Source organism: Necator americanus, chromosome IV (assembly GCF_031761385.1).
Source record: "Necator americanus strain Aroian chromosome IV, whole genome shotgun sequence".
NCBI classification, from domain to species: Eukaryota; Metazoa; Nematoda; class Chromadorea; order Rhabditida; family Ancylostomatidae; genus Necator; species Necator americanus.
Window position 1 is genome coordinate 15,500,778 of NC_087374.1, and position 16,778 is coordinate 15,517,555.

The 16,778-nt window shown below is 40.3% G+C and overlaps 1 protein-coding gene across 2 annotated transcripts; it reads left to right on the forward strand.

Moving 5' to 3' along the window:
* Window positions 1-628: 628 nt before the first annotated feature.
* RB195_001374 (uncharacterized protein) lies at window positions 629-14,819 on the forward strand (the record flags this gene model as incomplete). Of its 2 annotated transcripts, XM_064198129.1 has the most annotated exons (21): window positions 629-718; window positions 2,355-2,421; window positions 4,421-4,473; window positions 4,524-4,615; window positions 4,706-4,859; window positions 7,453-7,553; window positions 7,633-7,689; window positions 7,872-8,022; window positions 8,099-8,228; window positions 8,670-8,797; window positions 8,897-8,992; window positions 9,732-9,904; window positions 9,968-10,082; window positions 10,140-10,238; window positions 10,595-10,685; window positions 11,678-11,803; window positions 12,468-12,702; window positions 12,758-12,908; window positions 12,976-13,149; window positions 13,767-13,886; window positions 13,942-14,010. In XM_064198129.1, the coding sequence occupies 21 exons, from the start codon at window positions 629-631 to the stop codon at window positions 14,008-14,010; spliced, it is 2,472 nt and encodes an 823-aa protein (XP_064054010.1). The 2 variants fall into 2 exon arrangements, with proteins under 2 accessions (XP_064054010.1, XP_013293812.2); XM_013438358.2 differs by lacking the exons at window positions 629-718; window positions 2,355-2,421; window positions 13,767-13,886; window positions 13,942-14,010 and adding an exon at window positions 14,697-14,819 and having other exon boundaries at window positions 4,425-4,615.
* Window positions 14,820-16,778: the final 1,959 nt, after the last annotated feature.

The window sequence follows — 16,778 nt, forward strand, 5'->3', positions numbered from 1 at the left end:
AGCAAAAGAATTCCTTTCTGTACAAACAAAGAAATTGGTTGGTGAGTTCTTCAACTTACGGTTTGTTCGACCAGATGAAAGCTGCTTTCTACACTGCTTGGGGAATTTCAAGTTGCCTGTAGCACTAGTCCTTCTAATATAAAGGGGTTTTTCTTTCATTCAAGCATCGCTACGATGATATTCCCTGAATAAAACCTGCAAGTTTCTCTAAGTACTGGGTGCTTTATCGTTGATCGCTAGCCGCGCGTTACTGTGCAAAGGTGTGTCGCCATCTCACCCAGAACCATAAGGTAAGCATCCTATATCCGATAAGAATCCGATAAGCATTTTGTTTATTGTGCGACTAAAGGTGATATATTGGCATGATTTTAAATGTTTGTTGAGAGCCTGACGGATGCATGCTGGGTTGGTTTGAACAGTAACGACAGACTGCACATTACTTCATGCGGTAACATACGTAAGATAGTTACTTATCTAAGTAGCGGTTGACCAACGGATCCGTGCGCAAACACTGAAATGCGAAAAATGATGGAACAGTATCTGTGGAATGTCCTATATATTTGAGAGCGTTGGGATGCACTACCACGACGATATTTCAAGTCACTTTTTTAATCCTATAGTTCACGTTATGATGTGCAATATCGAATCTGTAGTATCCAGAAATTTCAGCACAACAGACATCTCTGAATACCCGGTCCGATCGAGAATTCTTCTTCACGTATGTTATTGTTTTTCTCCTTTTTTTTCGTTCAGGAGAACATCTGGGAGAAAAAAGGAGCTCATTTAATTGTAGCTTAGTGGTGGGAATAAATAAGAAAAAATAAGACATTTTGTGGTCCTTGCATTACGTCTTCGAGAGAAAAAAGGCTTTCGTTTCGCTTACAGCATTTATTATCATGTGCTCTTTTATGCTGAAACTGTGCCATTGGTCTGCTTTCGTTTTATCAATTGTTAACTGATTAAAGGCATCACCCCACGGATCTGGGGCAGTACAGGTTCTACGTGGGTTATGCCTATACAGGGTCGTAGATTGTGGTGAAGAAGGTGATTCCGTTCATTTCTTCCTAATTGCCGTAAAAATAGCCCTGAACATGCGGTGCGGGCACAATTCTGGCGCGCTCCAATAGAACTCGCTGTAGAAAATAGCTTCCCGCCCCTAGTCGCCGCAAAACGGCCTGGAACGCTCGAAGCTGCCTCTTCCGGGCCGTTTTTGTGGCGATTAGAAAGAAATGAGCGGGATCCCACTCGTTTTTGCAGTCTACGATCCCGTATAGTCTTCGACCATCGGAACTCCATATCACGTCAATTTCGTGGGGTGATGCCTTTAATCAGTTCATTCATTCAGTTCTTTGATGGTCATTGTTGTTCCAATTGTTTGAGAAATACATTTTGTTCTACATCAATCTTCGTTCATCTGCCATGTTTTTGACGTGTATGTGACAACTAGGGCATCTTTGTGGTACTTACTTTGGTCACTTACGGATTCCTAATCTAGCAATTAAAAAATGCCTATAGTTGCAAAAGTATAGTATCCGTTTTTTCCCATTTCAATTTTCTTCCTTCTCTATGATATAGATGGAATAGAAGGGATAAAAAGACATCTAATTATTTACCTTTTTTGGCGAAGGAATGTGCTGCGGGAAGGACATTCCAACAGTACTTTCCTTTGCCTCAAATAAGAAATCTGTATGCATTTAATGTCTCGCTCAGTGTTTCTTATACTTTGAGCGTAATTTCGCTCTCATACGGTTCAACTTCGCTGCTGTTAATCAGATTTCTGTTCGTTTGATCGGATGAGCACTGTTATTGAATTGTTTATGCTATAGGTTCACTTTTCTTAAGCTGAAATTTATTCTTTGAGGTGTGTTGCTAGTACTATATACTGCATACTATAGTGATTGTGGTCATAAAAACTTCAGCAAATTGCATGCGAAACTCGCAGTATTTAGAGCATTCTGGAAGAAATCTACGGCGGTTCATTGTTCATTCCACCAATATTTCCTGTGAAATCCGATCAAATGTAGTTTTCCTGCAGATTTAGTCAGGAGAATGATAAGTCTCCATTCAGCAACTGTACATCATTCATGCAGCAACAGTTGTATTGTTTACACTGTGCTTTATCTTTTAAACTGTTGTTTCTCACTTATTGAATTGAGCTGAATTTTTCGTTGTCGAATTCAAAGTGATCTTCAATGTCAATCTTCGACAGCGCATCTATAAGATAGAATTCAGTTTGTTTATTATTTATGAAGTTGTTGTTGTCGTTTTTGTCTGTGTTTTGCATATCAGTATTCCCCAAGTAGCATTTCATTTGCATCATTTGAGTGTTTCTTTTTAAGCCATCTTGCTTTCAGATTTTGATCTTCCTGCTCTTATGCGTCGGCGACGTTGCTATCGCTAGTGAAGGTGGTTTCTTTGTTGGTAAGTAACAGGAACATAATGTGGGATTTCTTCTGTGTCATTCTTTAAAATCTTTTTTGGAGTTTATTTCGTTTATAGAGAGCTTCTATGGTATTAATTTGTAGTGATTTAATGTTCTTGTGTTCTTCTGTGTAATTGTCGATGATGTGGGTCCCTCACAGTCCTCACATAATAGTCGGGTCAGCAGGGCGGGTGTGGCGTAGTCGGCTAGAGGTCCGTTGTAGCCACACGGTCGAGGGTTCGAACCCGCCCTAGTGCAAACCAAGCCATTCATCTCTCCGGAGTCGATAAATTGGTACCCAACTTGTCTGGGAGGATAAAAACACTGACTTGACCTTCGGCTGGCCCCCGCAAGTCATTGTAAAGGCCGATATGCGTTCCAAAACCTCAACGATTACGAATTCCAGTGAAAAACGTTGGCGCATCCCAAGTGGATTTATACGCCAATAACTTTATGATTTTTAATAGTCGGGTTAAAACGAATTGAAGCCTCACCCAATTCACTTGGGTACCTCCTGAGCGCCCCCTTCTGTAAGCGGTTGCTTTTGTAGCGGCGCGGTGGAGTTAGCGGTTCTGTTTAAGGTGGGGGCCTCCCTGAGTCAACTCATCTCTGCGGTCCGAATGGACTCAGCAGTGATCCAACTTCGATCACAACATGATTCCACTGCGCCCATAGATGCAATAATCGGAACCGGTGTTCCGACGGCCTTCACTTTTTGATGGGTGGCTAAGGAATCCTCATAACTTGAGGTGCACCCGTGAGCCCCTTCACCTCAAGGGGAGAAGGTTCCGGCTCCTCTCTTATCGCATCTATGAACACACTGCTTCAAGTGCAACCGCTTATGTAGTTGCAGCAGTCATCAGATCTCTGACACGATTATAGGAATTCCTGTTCTTTTTCATGTAATTATCCATCGTTAGCCGTTTTTTAAGCAGGGTTTTGGTATTTTAGTAAGCTTAAGATCACAAAAGAGCCAATCATACATAGTAACGAGAAGGAGGTGCTCTAACAGCAAAACTGTTACGACGCCTCTAGGTCTTTTTTGCGGGAATTAATCGTTTCGCTTCTAAACGATAAAATTGTTGTGGTGAGACACTGCCAACACCACGTAATCTTATTCATGCACTTTTATACGAAAAAGTAATGAAACCAAGAAGAAATGTGCGCTTAGGAACTCCCTGTTCTCTGCAGAGAGGCCAGAGCGCACATTCACCGAAAACCTGATGACTTGTACTGTAATTATATGTATGTTGCTAGTTCTTCAGTTTTAAAAATGCCGATTTGATCAAATGGTCGCAGCTTTTCTGTGATCCTCCGGTATGTGAGTCTTGTACCAGCGTAAAGAGGTGTATAATGGAGCCTCTGATTATTTGTGATCTTTTAACTTTTTTTTTTTGATGATACACTCATCACAAGGTTCTCTGTATTGATGTGATTTTTAGCATCTGAGTAACTGCTGGTACAAAACAAGTTATGGGTCTTTTCAGAAAACTTGAATGAAAATGGAAGTCGAATTCCACTACGGCCATATATTTTTTTGCGCGAGATCATTCTCAGAAATTTGCTGGCAACCAAAATATAAGTTGGAAAGAGATCGTAATAATTTCCATCTGTAGACTTCTTTAATTTTTTTTTCAAAGACCTGTTTATCTTCTGAAATCTCTAATGTGCGACAAATGTATCACAGTCACCAAAAGTAACATAACTGCTTATCTAATGTTTTACGCGCATAGGGAGGGACGCGTCCGGAGCAAAGGAACAAACAACATTGCACGGACAGCTTTGTAGCAGTTAAGTGATAGCAGTGCTGGTTTGCACAGCCGCTGTTTTGTTTCCTGTCGAGCCGCGTGCGAAATGTCGCACGTGATGTGCAACTATTTCACGAGCGGTTGTGCTAGTACTACTTGAGGTTGGGCCAAATTAAGATAACTGATTATCCTTTAGTCAACTTTAGAAGGTTTTCTGATTCTCACGAAGCATTATCAAGGATGGTTTGAGGAAGATGTCATTCATCAAGACGATCTTCCCTGCAACGAAACGCCGCAAGACGGGTGCTAATACTTTTGTGCAGCCGCAACCGCCATTATCACGAAATGGGCAGCAAGATAGGGTGACATCCACAACACTACCTAGCTCATTGGGGGAGCAAACTGCGCCAGTGGTGATGGAAAGTCCGATATTCGACTCGTTTTGGTAGGTTTATCTGAGGTTATATCCATTTTCAGTTCATTTTTGCAGGCATATTTTGCTATAAACTAGATTTTTCTACTTGTTTTGTTCCAGTACTTCAAGTGAACGAGAACTCCGTGCTGACATGTTGCGGATGGTACTGATTGAAGCTGAACAACGTGTTCTGTTCGACACAGCATCAATTGTACCTGTTGCAAACAGGGTGCTGCCATCCAACGCTCAATTGTCGGCCTGCAAAAAGTTTCAGGTGAGCATCTCGTGTATTTTCTCGTAACTTATCTGCACTAGTAGAAGCCACCTCAACAAGTTGACGACTAGCCACTTTTTTATGTCACGCACGTGGAACGACACATTTTCTTCCGTTGAAAATTATTTTTTTTTAATAAATGAGTGATTGTGATTAAAATGTAGAAAAATGCAAGATACGAGAGAACAGATCTTGAACCCTCTAGCAACGCTCGAATTTTCTCGAATAGTTTTGACCACTCGGGATAAATTCGAGTCCGTGGTGTAAAAGTAGGATCTCCGAGAGTATCATTTTATTCGTGAGTAATCTTGTTACCATGAGCGTTATTGATGCCGATATCGACCCCCCTCCCCTCCAGCGAAATCATTGCTTGACAGCGATGCTGAAGCTACCGATGGTGTCGATGGTGATGACTTGGCTCCTTCTGTTGTTTCTGACACTGATGAATCTTATTCTGATATCTCAGAAGATGACATCGACGAAGAAGCAGAGAACACTTGGAAAAACGATGTTACTTTAGCTAGCCTGTTGGAGCTAATCCAGAGGTCCAATCCAACTGTGAGACGCAACTTCAATTTGGTTTTCTCTTGTCATAGTAGCTGATCAGACCAACGTCTACGGACAAGATAAGCATAATTGGACTCACACCGACGCAGATGAACTGAGGAGGTCTTTTTGCCTCTGTTTTTGCAGATGTCCCGTTGTCTATTCGCTAATCAGCGGAATTACTGGTCGTTAAAACCACGGAACTTGACCAGAAATGGATATTCGATTACCGGATTTCATGACCAGAGATCGATGTGAAGAGAACCAAAAGTATCTTTACTTTGGTGCTGTGGTACAACGGTGCTGCCAAAAAAGCGAAAAAGCATTGCAAGCAGCAGCCTATTCCCTATTCCTGTCTAAATAAGCGATTTCAATCCATGTGTAGACGTGAGAGAGCTGTGCATCGGCGGGTCGAATTTGCCATTGAGAGGTCGAGTTTCGTTTCTGCAAAACAATGGAAGAGAGCGTCAGCGATTTGGAATCAAGCTCTTTAAGGTCTGCTCTCGGTCTGGCTACTTTCAAAAGGTCAAGGTTTGTGCCGGAAAAAATTCAAAACGGACTACCAGTGTGCCAGAGGCTGTAGTAGTGTGCTGGAGTTGATGGACGGTTTTTCGGTGCAAGGATGTAGCCTACGTACCGATAACTGGCGCACCATTTTCCCACTTGCCCACAGTCTTCTCAAGAAGAAGATGGACATGGTGGCAATCCTCCGAAGAAATCGTAAAGGCATCCTCAAGTCGTTAGAGTAAAAAACTGCAGGGAGGAGAGTTCATTTGGGAAAATTCCTGAAAAGAGGGCTAGTTCTAGGATGGAGGACATTCATATGTGATATCTGCCAGCTGTCATCCAAACAGCATGCCTTTGATTGTTCCTGAATATAACATGATGAAAGGATTCGTTGACCTCAGCGTCCAGATGGCTGCTTATGTTCCCTTTGTGAAGAAAACAACCAAATGGTATTTCGGCTGTTTTTTCATCTCGTAAACCAGATTGTCTTGGTCACCGGTTGGTTTTTGTGTTGCGAGAAGGTCAAGAAAATCAGGATCAATTACCTCAAAGAGTTGATTGTCGGCAACTTGCTTTACAAGAACTTCAACAACATCTCGATCAGCAGCACGAGATCTCGCAAGCGGAGGTTAGTGTCTGATCTAGATGCAAAGGTTAAAACAAAAGGTTTTGCTCTGACTGCTACAGATCTATCTCTCAACTTCAGGCAGATCGACGTTTAGGAGCATGAGAGAGAACTAAGAGAACTAAGGCAGGATGCAGTGAGTGCAACAAATTTAGTTGTTTAGATTGTTTCCAAACAAATCATGATTGTTGGTAGTAAAGGTTCCTGGTAATTGTAGTTGTTGCTTAAAAAATGAAATAAATATAAATATGAAGAAATCTTAAAATTCAATGGATATTGGTCGATGACAAAATGAAATGCTTCTAAGTCTAAACTGATTGTTTGAACAGAGAACAAAACAGTCGCGCACATTTTGATTAAAATAATATGCAGTCGTGCAGCATTGAGTGACGACCGTTCCACAAGACAGAATGGCTGTCGCTCACCATTGAGCGGCATTGTCGTCAACGTGTTAAGGATGTTCAACGAAGTTCTAACATTTGGAAGAATGATCGTGTTTACCGAAGGTGATTATACGCGATCTCCCATTTAAATTTTTCTGACTATCCCTCTTGTAACAGTATGAACTGCAGATTTCATTTCTTTTTGTATGTGGCTACTTCTCGAAATAATATTTTATGGGATATATAGTAGGGTCAAAACATGAACCACGAGTGTAATTGCGGGGCATTTGCGTACGCACTCGAAACGGCGCAATGGAGACAGCAGTTGGGACTGAGTTAGGTCGTCCCTAACTGCAGCGACGGGTGGTGCCAACAAGGTTCAACCACACTCCTAACCACTACACTCGACCGAAGAGCCTCGAAAGAAGCCGCGTACGCAATTGCGTACGTGCTTCATGTCGTTTTGACCTTACTATATCTCATCTTCGTTGCTGCGAAACACTGTCAAACCTTCTAAGCGAACTCTTTTCAGTTCCTTAAACGACGTCGCGATATACCAACAATATCACAAATGCTGTTTGGCGCCATGCCAACGGCAGTGGGTAGCGACTCATTCAAAATCCACACCATATCGTGAGGAATAATTCTCTATAGCTTCAATTTGACTATCATGCTAAAGCAACTATTGTGCTCGGAAGAGTTTTGTTTTCAGTGAAGATCAAAGTCTACTAATCAGTCGAGTTTTCGGAATTCCCCGAATAAGTTCAAGGTTTGTCTTCAGTTAAGAGGTTTTTATATTTTCTTACGTCTTCTCATCGAACTTCATTTTCTAGCTCTATCAGAATAAAATTTTATGAGATATATCTAATCTTCTTGCAGCGGCACACTTTCATAATTTCGAGTTTTTTTTTATTAGAATAGTTGGGAGTAGAAATTGTGATGGTGATTCAGGGAAATGCATATCGCAAGTGATTCACTAGAATCATCCGACTCCGAGTCACAGGCCCACTACATTACAGTACGATCTACTGATAGTATTAACGGAGGTCACGGTAGGCCTGGTTGCATATCATCTACAGTGCCGCCAGAAGCATTCAAACGAGTAAGTGGAAGTGCTAAGAAGGTGGCGATGAAGGCGTAATTGCTATGGCAAGATATGCTAATATGATATTTCTCAGGTCCGGAACACTAGTCTACAATTAGATGACGATTCTGAAGAAATTCGTCCATTTTCGCCACCAACTGCTTCACGTTTGTCGCGCGATCGTCGCATACAGATGTCGCATAAAACAAGTTTGTGCGAACAATGTAAGTTATTCCTTAGAAATAATACCTTCATTCAAAACGACAGACTTTGATTTTTTATTGAGCAAAAGCAAGCAAGCATAGGCTGACTAGAAAGTCTGATCAAGCATAAAGCGCTCTCTAAAAAAGGTGTTGGATGTTATATATTACTAGCGATTACTTGGTATCTTTTAACAAAAAATATTTTCTTCTGAAAAAGAAACATAAGACTGAAGATAGTATTGATACAATTTTTGGCCAGTTGTCTGTCAGACAGTGAAATCACTCTTGATATAATTCGTGGATTTTACGAATTTGCATTTTTATGTTGCTTAATTCATCTCCACTTCTTCTCTGGCATTTTCCACCATTTCTTTTATACTTGTCTCCGTATCAGATACCGTTCTAGGTACCTATATCTAGCGTTTGTTTTTGTGATTGAAATTTGAGGTTTTACCTTTGTAGCACCATCCATGCGTTGGAAATCACGCTCGAGGCTAAGTTCCTGTGGCTCACAAACAGATGAGGAGCATGTTCGCCAAGTTGGATTGGGCATCATGCTAAACGAAGCAGAGAAGGGATTTTTGTTCCAGGTACTATACTTCAAATGTTTAGTTGCAATGTTTCTCTGATTTTTCATTCAATGAATTCAAAGTTTCGCGTCTAGATGTAGGTGGATTCAACTTTTTCAGCACATTCCGCTCGTTGAGGCCGAAATGTCACGTCTTGAGGCACGAATCATAAATGCGGCGATGAATTCGATAACCTTCTTCATTAATGTTAATAAGGTGATATGATATTGCCTTGACATTGTTTGAATTTTTCCACCCAAATATTTACTTTTTTGGCTAGAGAAGAAATACAAGAAAACGAGATTTAGTGACTTTCTCGTTATGGATGACTTTCGCATTCTATGCGTCTTTCGTTCAGGCGTAAGGGTGCTCCTGGAGGATTAAATGGTCTAACATGAAGCCAGTTTCAGGTTTCACTATTGCGAAAAAAAAGAGTAATTTCAATGGTAGTTGCTTCAACAAAAATGAAAACCCTCTGTCTTTGCGATATATTGATATAACATGTATTCGAGAGACGTTTAACATAGCACATTTTTGAGATGGGAATGCAGCTATGCTATAAACGAAGCAAATGATAGAACCACCTTTCACTCCTGCCACATTTTCTGGCTTGGTCTAATTATCTAGTGAAATGTAATACTAGACTAATTCTCCATTCGAACTAACAATTGTACAAAACATTGGTTTTTGGGATTTGTGTGATTGTGCTAAGAAATTTTTCTTCACGCAGTCTTTTCTTTTCAAAACTAACTGATTTGCTCGGTGGTCACTTTTTCGATTCTAATCTTTACACAAGAGAGCCTACACTTCATAAGAAAAATAAAGGGCTCTCATGTTGCCAATGGAAAAGTTAAGATTCCTGGGCTGTCCGCATTGAGAAACAATGGTGAAGGGAAGTTCACGGATATGATATCAAATTTAGCATGACAAGTATAAAATTAATTCATGTTTGTAGGCGTGGCAAGATTTTTGCGAATCGGTATGCAAACTTCACAACGCACCACGACTTCGTCATCCAGTCTGGTTAAGCTTGCTGGAGCGTGACCATAATGAAAGCGTGGTGATAGCAGACTTCTGTCGCCAGTTGACACTATTGGTAGAGAAGCTCGACACAAAACATACGAAATTGTGTGTTTTTCGTCCCTTATTTTTATATTCTTTAAGAAGCCATATATTCGCAAGTGTTTCTAGTTTCTTGTCGAATGTAATATCGACAGTTCTGATGCATCATATGTCGTGGGTAGCCAGTGTAGCACCTCCGCTTCATGCACCGACACATCACGACAAAAATCCTCTTGTTGGATCGGTATGTCCATCCTTTTCTTTTTACGGATAAGGAGTTTCCCATGTGATTTATTTCCAGATCTATAACGATGAAGCTCCATGCATGCCATATAATGTCCAGATTGCGCAGTATTTGGAGATCAGTGGTAGTGTAGGAAGTGCTCATCGAATGGCAAAAGTACGTTTGAAAAAATCTTAGTAGTTTCTTTTCTACACTACACGCTGATTGTGTAAACTACCAAACTACCTACCTGATGACTTACTCTGTAATATTTCCGTGAACTCTACACTTCTACAGTCGCGAATCAATATGGTCCTCTTTGCTGCATTTCACTAATTTGCAGTTCTTTAGTGATAGTTAGTTGTGCTGAACGTGAACGTGCAATACTTTCAAACATCATGATTTAAAGACATCATCCCACGAATATGGGGTGATGCCTTTGAAGAACTATTTATAAAAGACTAGCCAGCCTTATTGTTATCCTATATGTATTCGAGCATAGCTAGCAGAATTCGATCTTCTAACAATTTCAGACTGTTGTGAGCGGTGCCGATAGCGATCTGGTCACATCCATACTACAAGTTCTGTCATATTTCATACGTTGCTCGGCTATACACCAGAAAGGTTTATTTCGTAATATTTAAAAAACCGTTTTTCTTCTTGTTTCACTTTTTTACGGTAATTCTTTCGCAAATTGTGCTTTTTTGGATGTGAAATCAAGATGTACTCATTATATACAGCTAGAAGTTTTAACAAATTCCACGAACAATTGCACTCTGTAGAAGAAATGCGCATGATTTGCTCACGTGTTCTGGCAGCAACTGTGCGTTAAATGGTTTTTCTTTACTATGTTCTATGTGATCTTAAAGAATCTGTAGTCATCCTAACCGCACACTTCTATGCGGGCCATTTTTGAATCTTCTGAGTGTTAGGAATACTATATTATCCGATTATTCGTTGGCCTCCAATAATCGGATATTCGAATGTTCCAAGTAAGTTTGAAATTCAACACTCTACAATTAACTTTCGTTTTCTTTGCTACTCCAAAAAGCTCTCTTCAAGGATCTGAATTCGGAACATCAGTTTCCAATTCCCCTGACAGGAACTTGAACATTCTGCCACAGTAAAACGCGGGTAAGCACTAGCTAGGAAATAGATGGGATCTTTGCAAAGTATAGTACACTTTTCTCATTTCCATGCATCTTTTCTCATCTTTTCTTCATTCCTTCGTCATCCTTTTTTATTAAATCGCTAGTTTTCTGAGTCAACAGTAAACAGGTTGAACCAAGTACAGGCGGCGTTCTGAAACGAAAAAAAAAACACGCAGTGTGAAATGCTGAAAGATGCAAGAACATATTTTATCAAATAAAGTATGCCCAATAAAATGAAGACCAGTTTCTTGTTGATGAAGTGACAAGTTTCTAAAGGTTGTTGATTAATTCATGAGTATACAAAATAAGTCAGTTTCATGTAAAGCGCAGATCACTGTTCTGGTTTCGGACTGTCTAGCTTTCTTTAGTCCATTTCATGACCGTTCATTTAGGAAAATTGATGAACATAGTTTTATCATAATCTTAAAGTTTATCTTAAAAAGGCAAGCTTAAACTCCATTCCAGATGACGAACGCTGCTCGCAACTACCAATAGCGCAGTCGTTCTCGCCGTGTGCTGCAACGACGCCAGAATCAATAGCGAGTCCTCCTTCGGAATGTCCTCTTGATGGCACATTTAGTCCTAGTAAAGGTACGTTCTCTGAGCTACAGTATTTGTCTGAAAATTGTATGACAACAAGAAAAGAAGAACTAAAAGACCTTGAAAAAAATTCAACAAACATTCAAAAGAGAACGCGAAAACATGCAGCATATAGTGTGCAAGGAAGTGTCGCATTTGTATTTGAACTTAACTATCTTTTTTTCGTTGTTGCCTTCTCATCCTTTCTCATATGACGGGGTGTAGTAGAACTGCGAAAAAGAGCTTAGACTATAAAAGCATGGGATGACATTGTAATTATGGGTAAGGGGTAATTATGGGTCCATTCGCAAGATTGAGTAATATTACTTAACACTTAGTTGTTCTTCCATTACACCGAGTACGAGTAACAGCCAGGTTACAACTTATGAACTGTGCAATTTGATTACATAGCAAATATCTCAAAACAACAATTTCACCTAGGTTTCTTGGTTAGCCGGGTGCTTCAGCTAAATCATTTATTTCTGATACATATGCTTTCACCTTCAGTTTTATTAGTTCGCATTCTAGCACTGTTAACAATAGTTTATCTCTTTGATTCAGACTGAGTTAGTTAGTTGAAGTTACCAATGCATTAACCTCATTTATCAAATATATTCTATCTAGGGAAGTGGAGAAGGACACACCCATAATCAACCTTCTTATCTAGCTATTTTAGGTGTCGAAGATGATGCAGTGTCGTCCTGCTCGTTGGAGTCGTTGCCTTCAGTATTAGGGTGTCGAAACCGTGACCATCGCGCCTTAGCTGCTGGTAACGACGTGTCAGTTTCCATGACACAAGCAGATGGGCTGGGTCGTTCGTTATTAGCCGGTCCATCTTCCGAGTACTCGCCACACTTTGTGCTGTCCGGTTTGATAGGCACGCCTAATCATATAAACGAAGCATTCGCAAAGTAAGCGTTCATAGCCACGAAATTTCCCAATTTGAAGACATTTTCAACTTTTCAGGATGATCGACGATGTTCGTTGTGAAAATACAGCTTGTCATAGGGCTGCAGCGATATCCCTGTCGTCTTCTATGTCATCTTCAGTATATGATACTGTTCAACTTCCAGATAACGTGATAATTTTAGCAGACACGCATACGTGGAGTGTACAGGCAAATCTTATATACATAGTATTCTGCCTCATTGGATTCCTTTCGCTGTAAAGATCGTGTTATTTAGGTGGCATCAAATGAAGGGTGGGGTGAGGTTTTCTCGCCTTCTGAAGCTGTCGTATCGATGTTGGAACAATTTTGCGATCTTTATCGTGTTGGTTATGCACCAAAATTGCTGATAAGCTACCTGGAAGATTCGCTGTCGGATGTGCTTAGCAAAAGCCTTAGCCTTGTCGAGATTGTGAGTGTTGTATTCAGTTTCAAATTTGTGTAAATCTCAGATATTAGTTTAAAGGAGACCTTTTTCTTCTCTTTTTCACGTGAACGATAAGTACTTCACGCGCAACATCGCGTGAGTAGCAAGTATGAATTTGCCTTGTACTTAGAAGTAGTCTAGAAACACTGCTATCATGGTTGTGAAAATAAGCGGGCCAAGAAAAATATGCTCGTTAATATTTATTTATTTATTTATTTATTCAAACACCTGAAGGTGTGCCATAAAACAGAAAAAAGAACAAGATGGAACAGAGTTCACTAGAATTTAGCCTGAATTTTACACAACAAGGCTGGCCCTTTAAAGCATGAGGAGTGGTGGGTTGGCAGGTCATTCTCCTGCTAATATGAAGGTAATCTTGTTGCTTGTATACATCTCTAATCTAGAATGTAAATCACTTGGTCCATATACCTTAGTTTGGTTAATGCGGTTGCTTTTGTTGGGTAGTTATCAGTCTCAGAAAAAAACACTTGTTGACCCATGTATTAATTAATACTTGTCTTCCTTTACATTATTACATTTTTACCCATCTCTTCTAAAACATCCTTATTTCCGGTGTCTCGGGGATCACCATCATCTCAAAGTCCACTGTCACCGGAGCGCGTCCGCTCCATCGTAGATTGCGATCACTCCGACTTGCGATTGATCCTAAACGTGGCTTCCGTGTATTGGCCACCGGTGCTGGCATCAGTAACATGATGACGGTAGGTTCTTTGAGATCCAAGATATCATCCCGGATTTTCGTTACGATGCTCTCAGCGGCGACGTGCTCCTTCGATCGTGATGTGCAACTTTACTCTGCCTTGCAATTCACATAACCGCTTATAAGAAACTGTTATTTTTGAAAGCTTTTGGATTGGTTTAATATTGGTTTCTCATTTTTTTCACGGTGATGTTCATGTGTATACACACAAGTATATTTGTATGCAATTTTGTTTCTTTTTGTACAATTTTTCCTCATACTTTTGGCATTAGGAATTCTATCGTAAGTGAGGAGTTTCTTACTCGCTCGCATTCTCACCATCTACTGTTACCATGACCATTGAAGTAGCTGATATTGAATTTAGATTTACGGTCTACGTTCCATTTTCGTTTATCCAATGTAAATAGCAAGAGCGTCCTATGATATATGCACGGAGCATTCTATCGCTTTTCAAAAGGGTAGAGGTGCAGAAAAGAGTGTCTACCCATGAAAAACGATTGCATGGGCTTCTGAACTATGGCAGTTATTCGAACAATGATAGCAAATGTATATTTATTTGCAGCAAAAAGGTGCAAATGCAGTAACGGACATATGAGATGGCAGATTAAGTTTACGTTTTGTGGTTAGTTAATGAAGTTGCTGAGTTGTGATGGGTGAGGGTAACAAGTAAACAGTAACAAGTTATTAAACGTTGCTTATCGGAAAAAAAAGTTTCCAAATGGGGGATTGTGTAGGAAGCTTAATTGTAAACAATGATAAAAAGTGTGTAGCTGTATTGCATTGAATGTTTGATCACTTGCAACATTTTCAGAGAGGATTTCTTGTATTCATCTCGGAAAATGTTGTCTTGTTGTTATTAAAAAAAACTGAAATCGTCAATCCTAATATGGCTACTACTGTCAAGCCAAACATGACCACTGAGCTCAAAGTGTAGTTTTTTGTTTAATTTCCATGAAGTCGTTGCTCCGCGCCCGTCACACACTCAGACTCAGGTCATACGCCCCCACATGCGGGTTGATCGAAATTGATTTGCTCAAAATGTGACCGGTACTGTCGCTTATATATGCACAACATTAGTAGTGACCAATATCTATGTATTTATTATTGTTTGCTATGTAATGAATTACATTTGGTTGTTTGAATTGTATGGGCTCACTGCCATGATCACCCACAACGTTCGTTCATGTTCATGTTATCTGATGTACGTCGTTTTTTCTTGCTCGTCATCTTTAAAGGCAGAATATCACGAAATTGAAGATTTTGGGATCTATGCGGCGCTAAATGGAGTTCGGGTTCCAGATCACGAGTTTGGGGGTGCTTCACTCAGTCCCCTCTAGTCATCCAGAAAAGCAGCGTGGAAATGATCTTTACTCCTATGGTGAACGCTAGAACGCGTTGCCGTCGTACACGCTCCGGTCCCCTCATCGCGTATTCATCAGTTTTACTTGAATAGTTTGCTGGGGAGTCATTGGTTTTCGATCGGTCGGTCCTGGATGTGGCGCTCACAGCATGCAGGTGCGTTTTCACGTACGTCGTAGGAGCAAACGTCATTCCTTAGGATGATTAGAGGGCATTGAGCGTGGCCACACTAGTACTCGTAATCTAGAACCCGAACTGTATGTTTTCCAAGACCTCAAACTTCTCAGACCCCAAAATCGTCCATTTTATGATACGCTGCCTTTAATACAAGCTCCATGCCGCTACGAATTCTTTCACAGAAGAAAAAAGTCTATCGTAGTTTTATATTTATTATATGTTTGTTTGCGCAATTTTGAGCGTTCTTTAAATGTTTTTATGATTATAGATTTTGTTTCGATTGTGCTATTTCCTTTATTTCACGACATCTATCTTATGTGTAATTGATTTCACCGTCATTACCGTTGGTATCATCATCATCACTAAGCAGCCTTGTACAGTCGTTTTACCCGCGTTAAGCGTTTGCTCACGTTTGAGAGATATATACCATTAATGTATGTACCAATACCAATGATCGTTGAAATATAATAGCGATTTCTATTGTTATAAATTTCTGGTGGCATAGAACAAACGAGTGTTGCTACACGAACAGTAATTTAATGGAGTTAATAGATCTAATGGAAGAAACACCAACCAGGTTGCATGAGGTTTTATTTTTTCTTAAATAAGAGATCAGTGGTTTACAGGTGCTCGAGTTTTTGTAGTAACTCTATGGTTGACCTCGCTAAACTTGTTTTTAGTCTACTTCCCAATAGAGCGTTGATCTTCTCTTAGGATGCTGATTGCCTTGAGTCGCGAAGAAATTTAGAAGAGAATTTCGCCATGTGGACCTCAGATTCACATCCAAGGTCTAACGTGCATTGAGAATTTTTCGACAGGGAGTCGTAAAAGAGGTGTCAGAGCAGGAGGCGGTCGTATGGCTTGTCAGAAGAGGAGAAAAAACAAAGAGAGCAAGGAGAACTAGACAAGAAGGGTAGTCGATGTAAATGAACACACATGTGGAGTAGTTTTTAAAGATTTTCTCGGTATGATTTCACACTCCTGGGCTAGTTTGGGAAAGTACTAAACAAATGAAGGTTAAAGTAAAATAAAGAATAAATAAATAATAAGTAAATAAAGTATAAATTCGAGTGGTAATGAGTACGGAAGCAAGAAAAGGAGTGTAAATTATACAATGCGTCTTGAACTAAGCGTTGTGGCCTTCCTTTAAAGGCATCACCCCATGAACCTGGAGTGGTACGGATTTCCGGTGTAATATTCGTACATTGAGTCGTAGTGATTCCGTTCATTTCTTCCTAATTGCCGTGGAAAACGGCCCGGAAGATACAGCTTCGACCGTTCCTGCGCACTATTTCCCACAGGAAATTCGATTGGAGCGCGCCAGCCCTGAACGGCGCTGCATTTTCGGGCCGTTTTT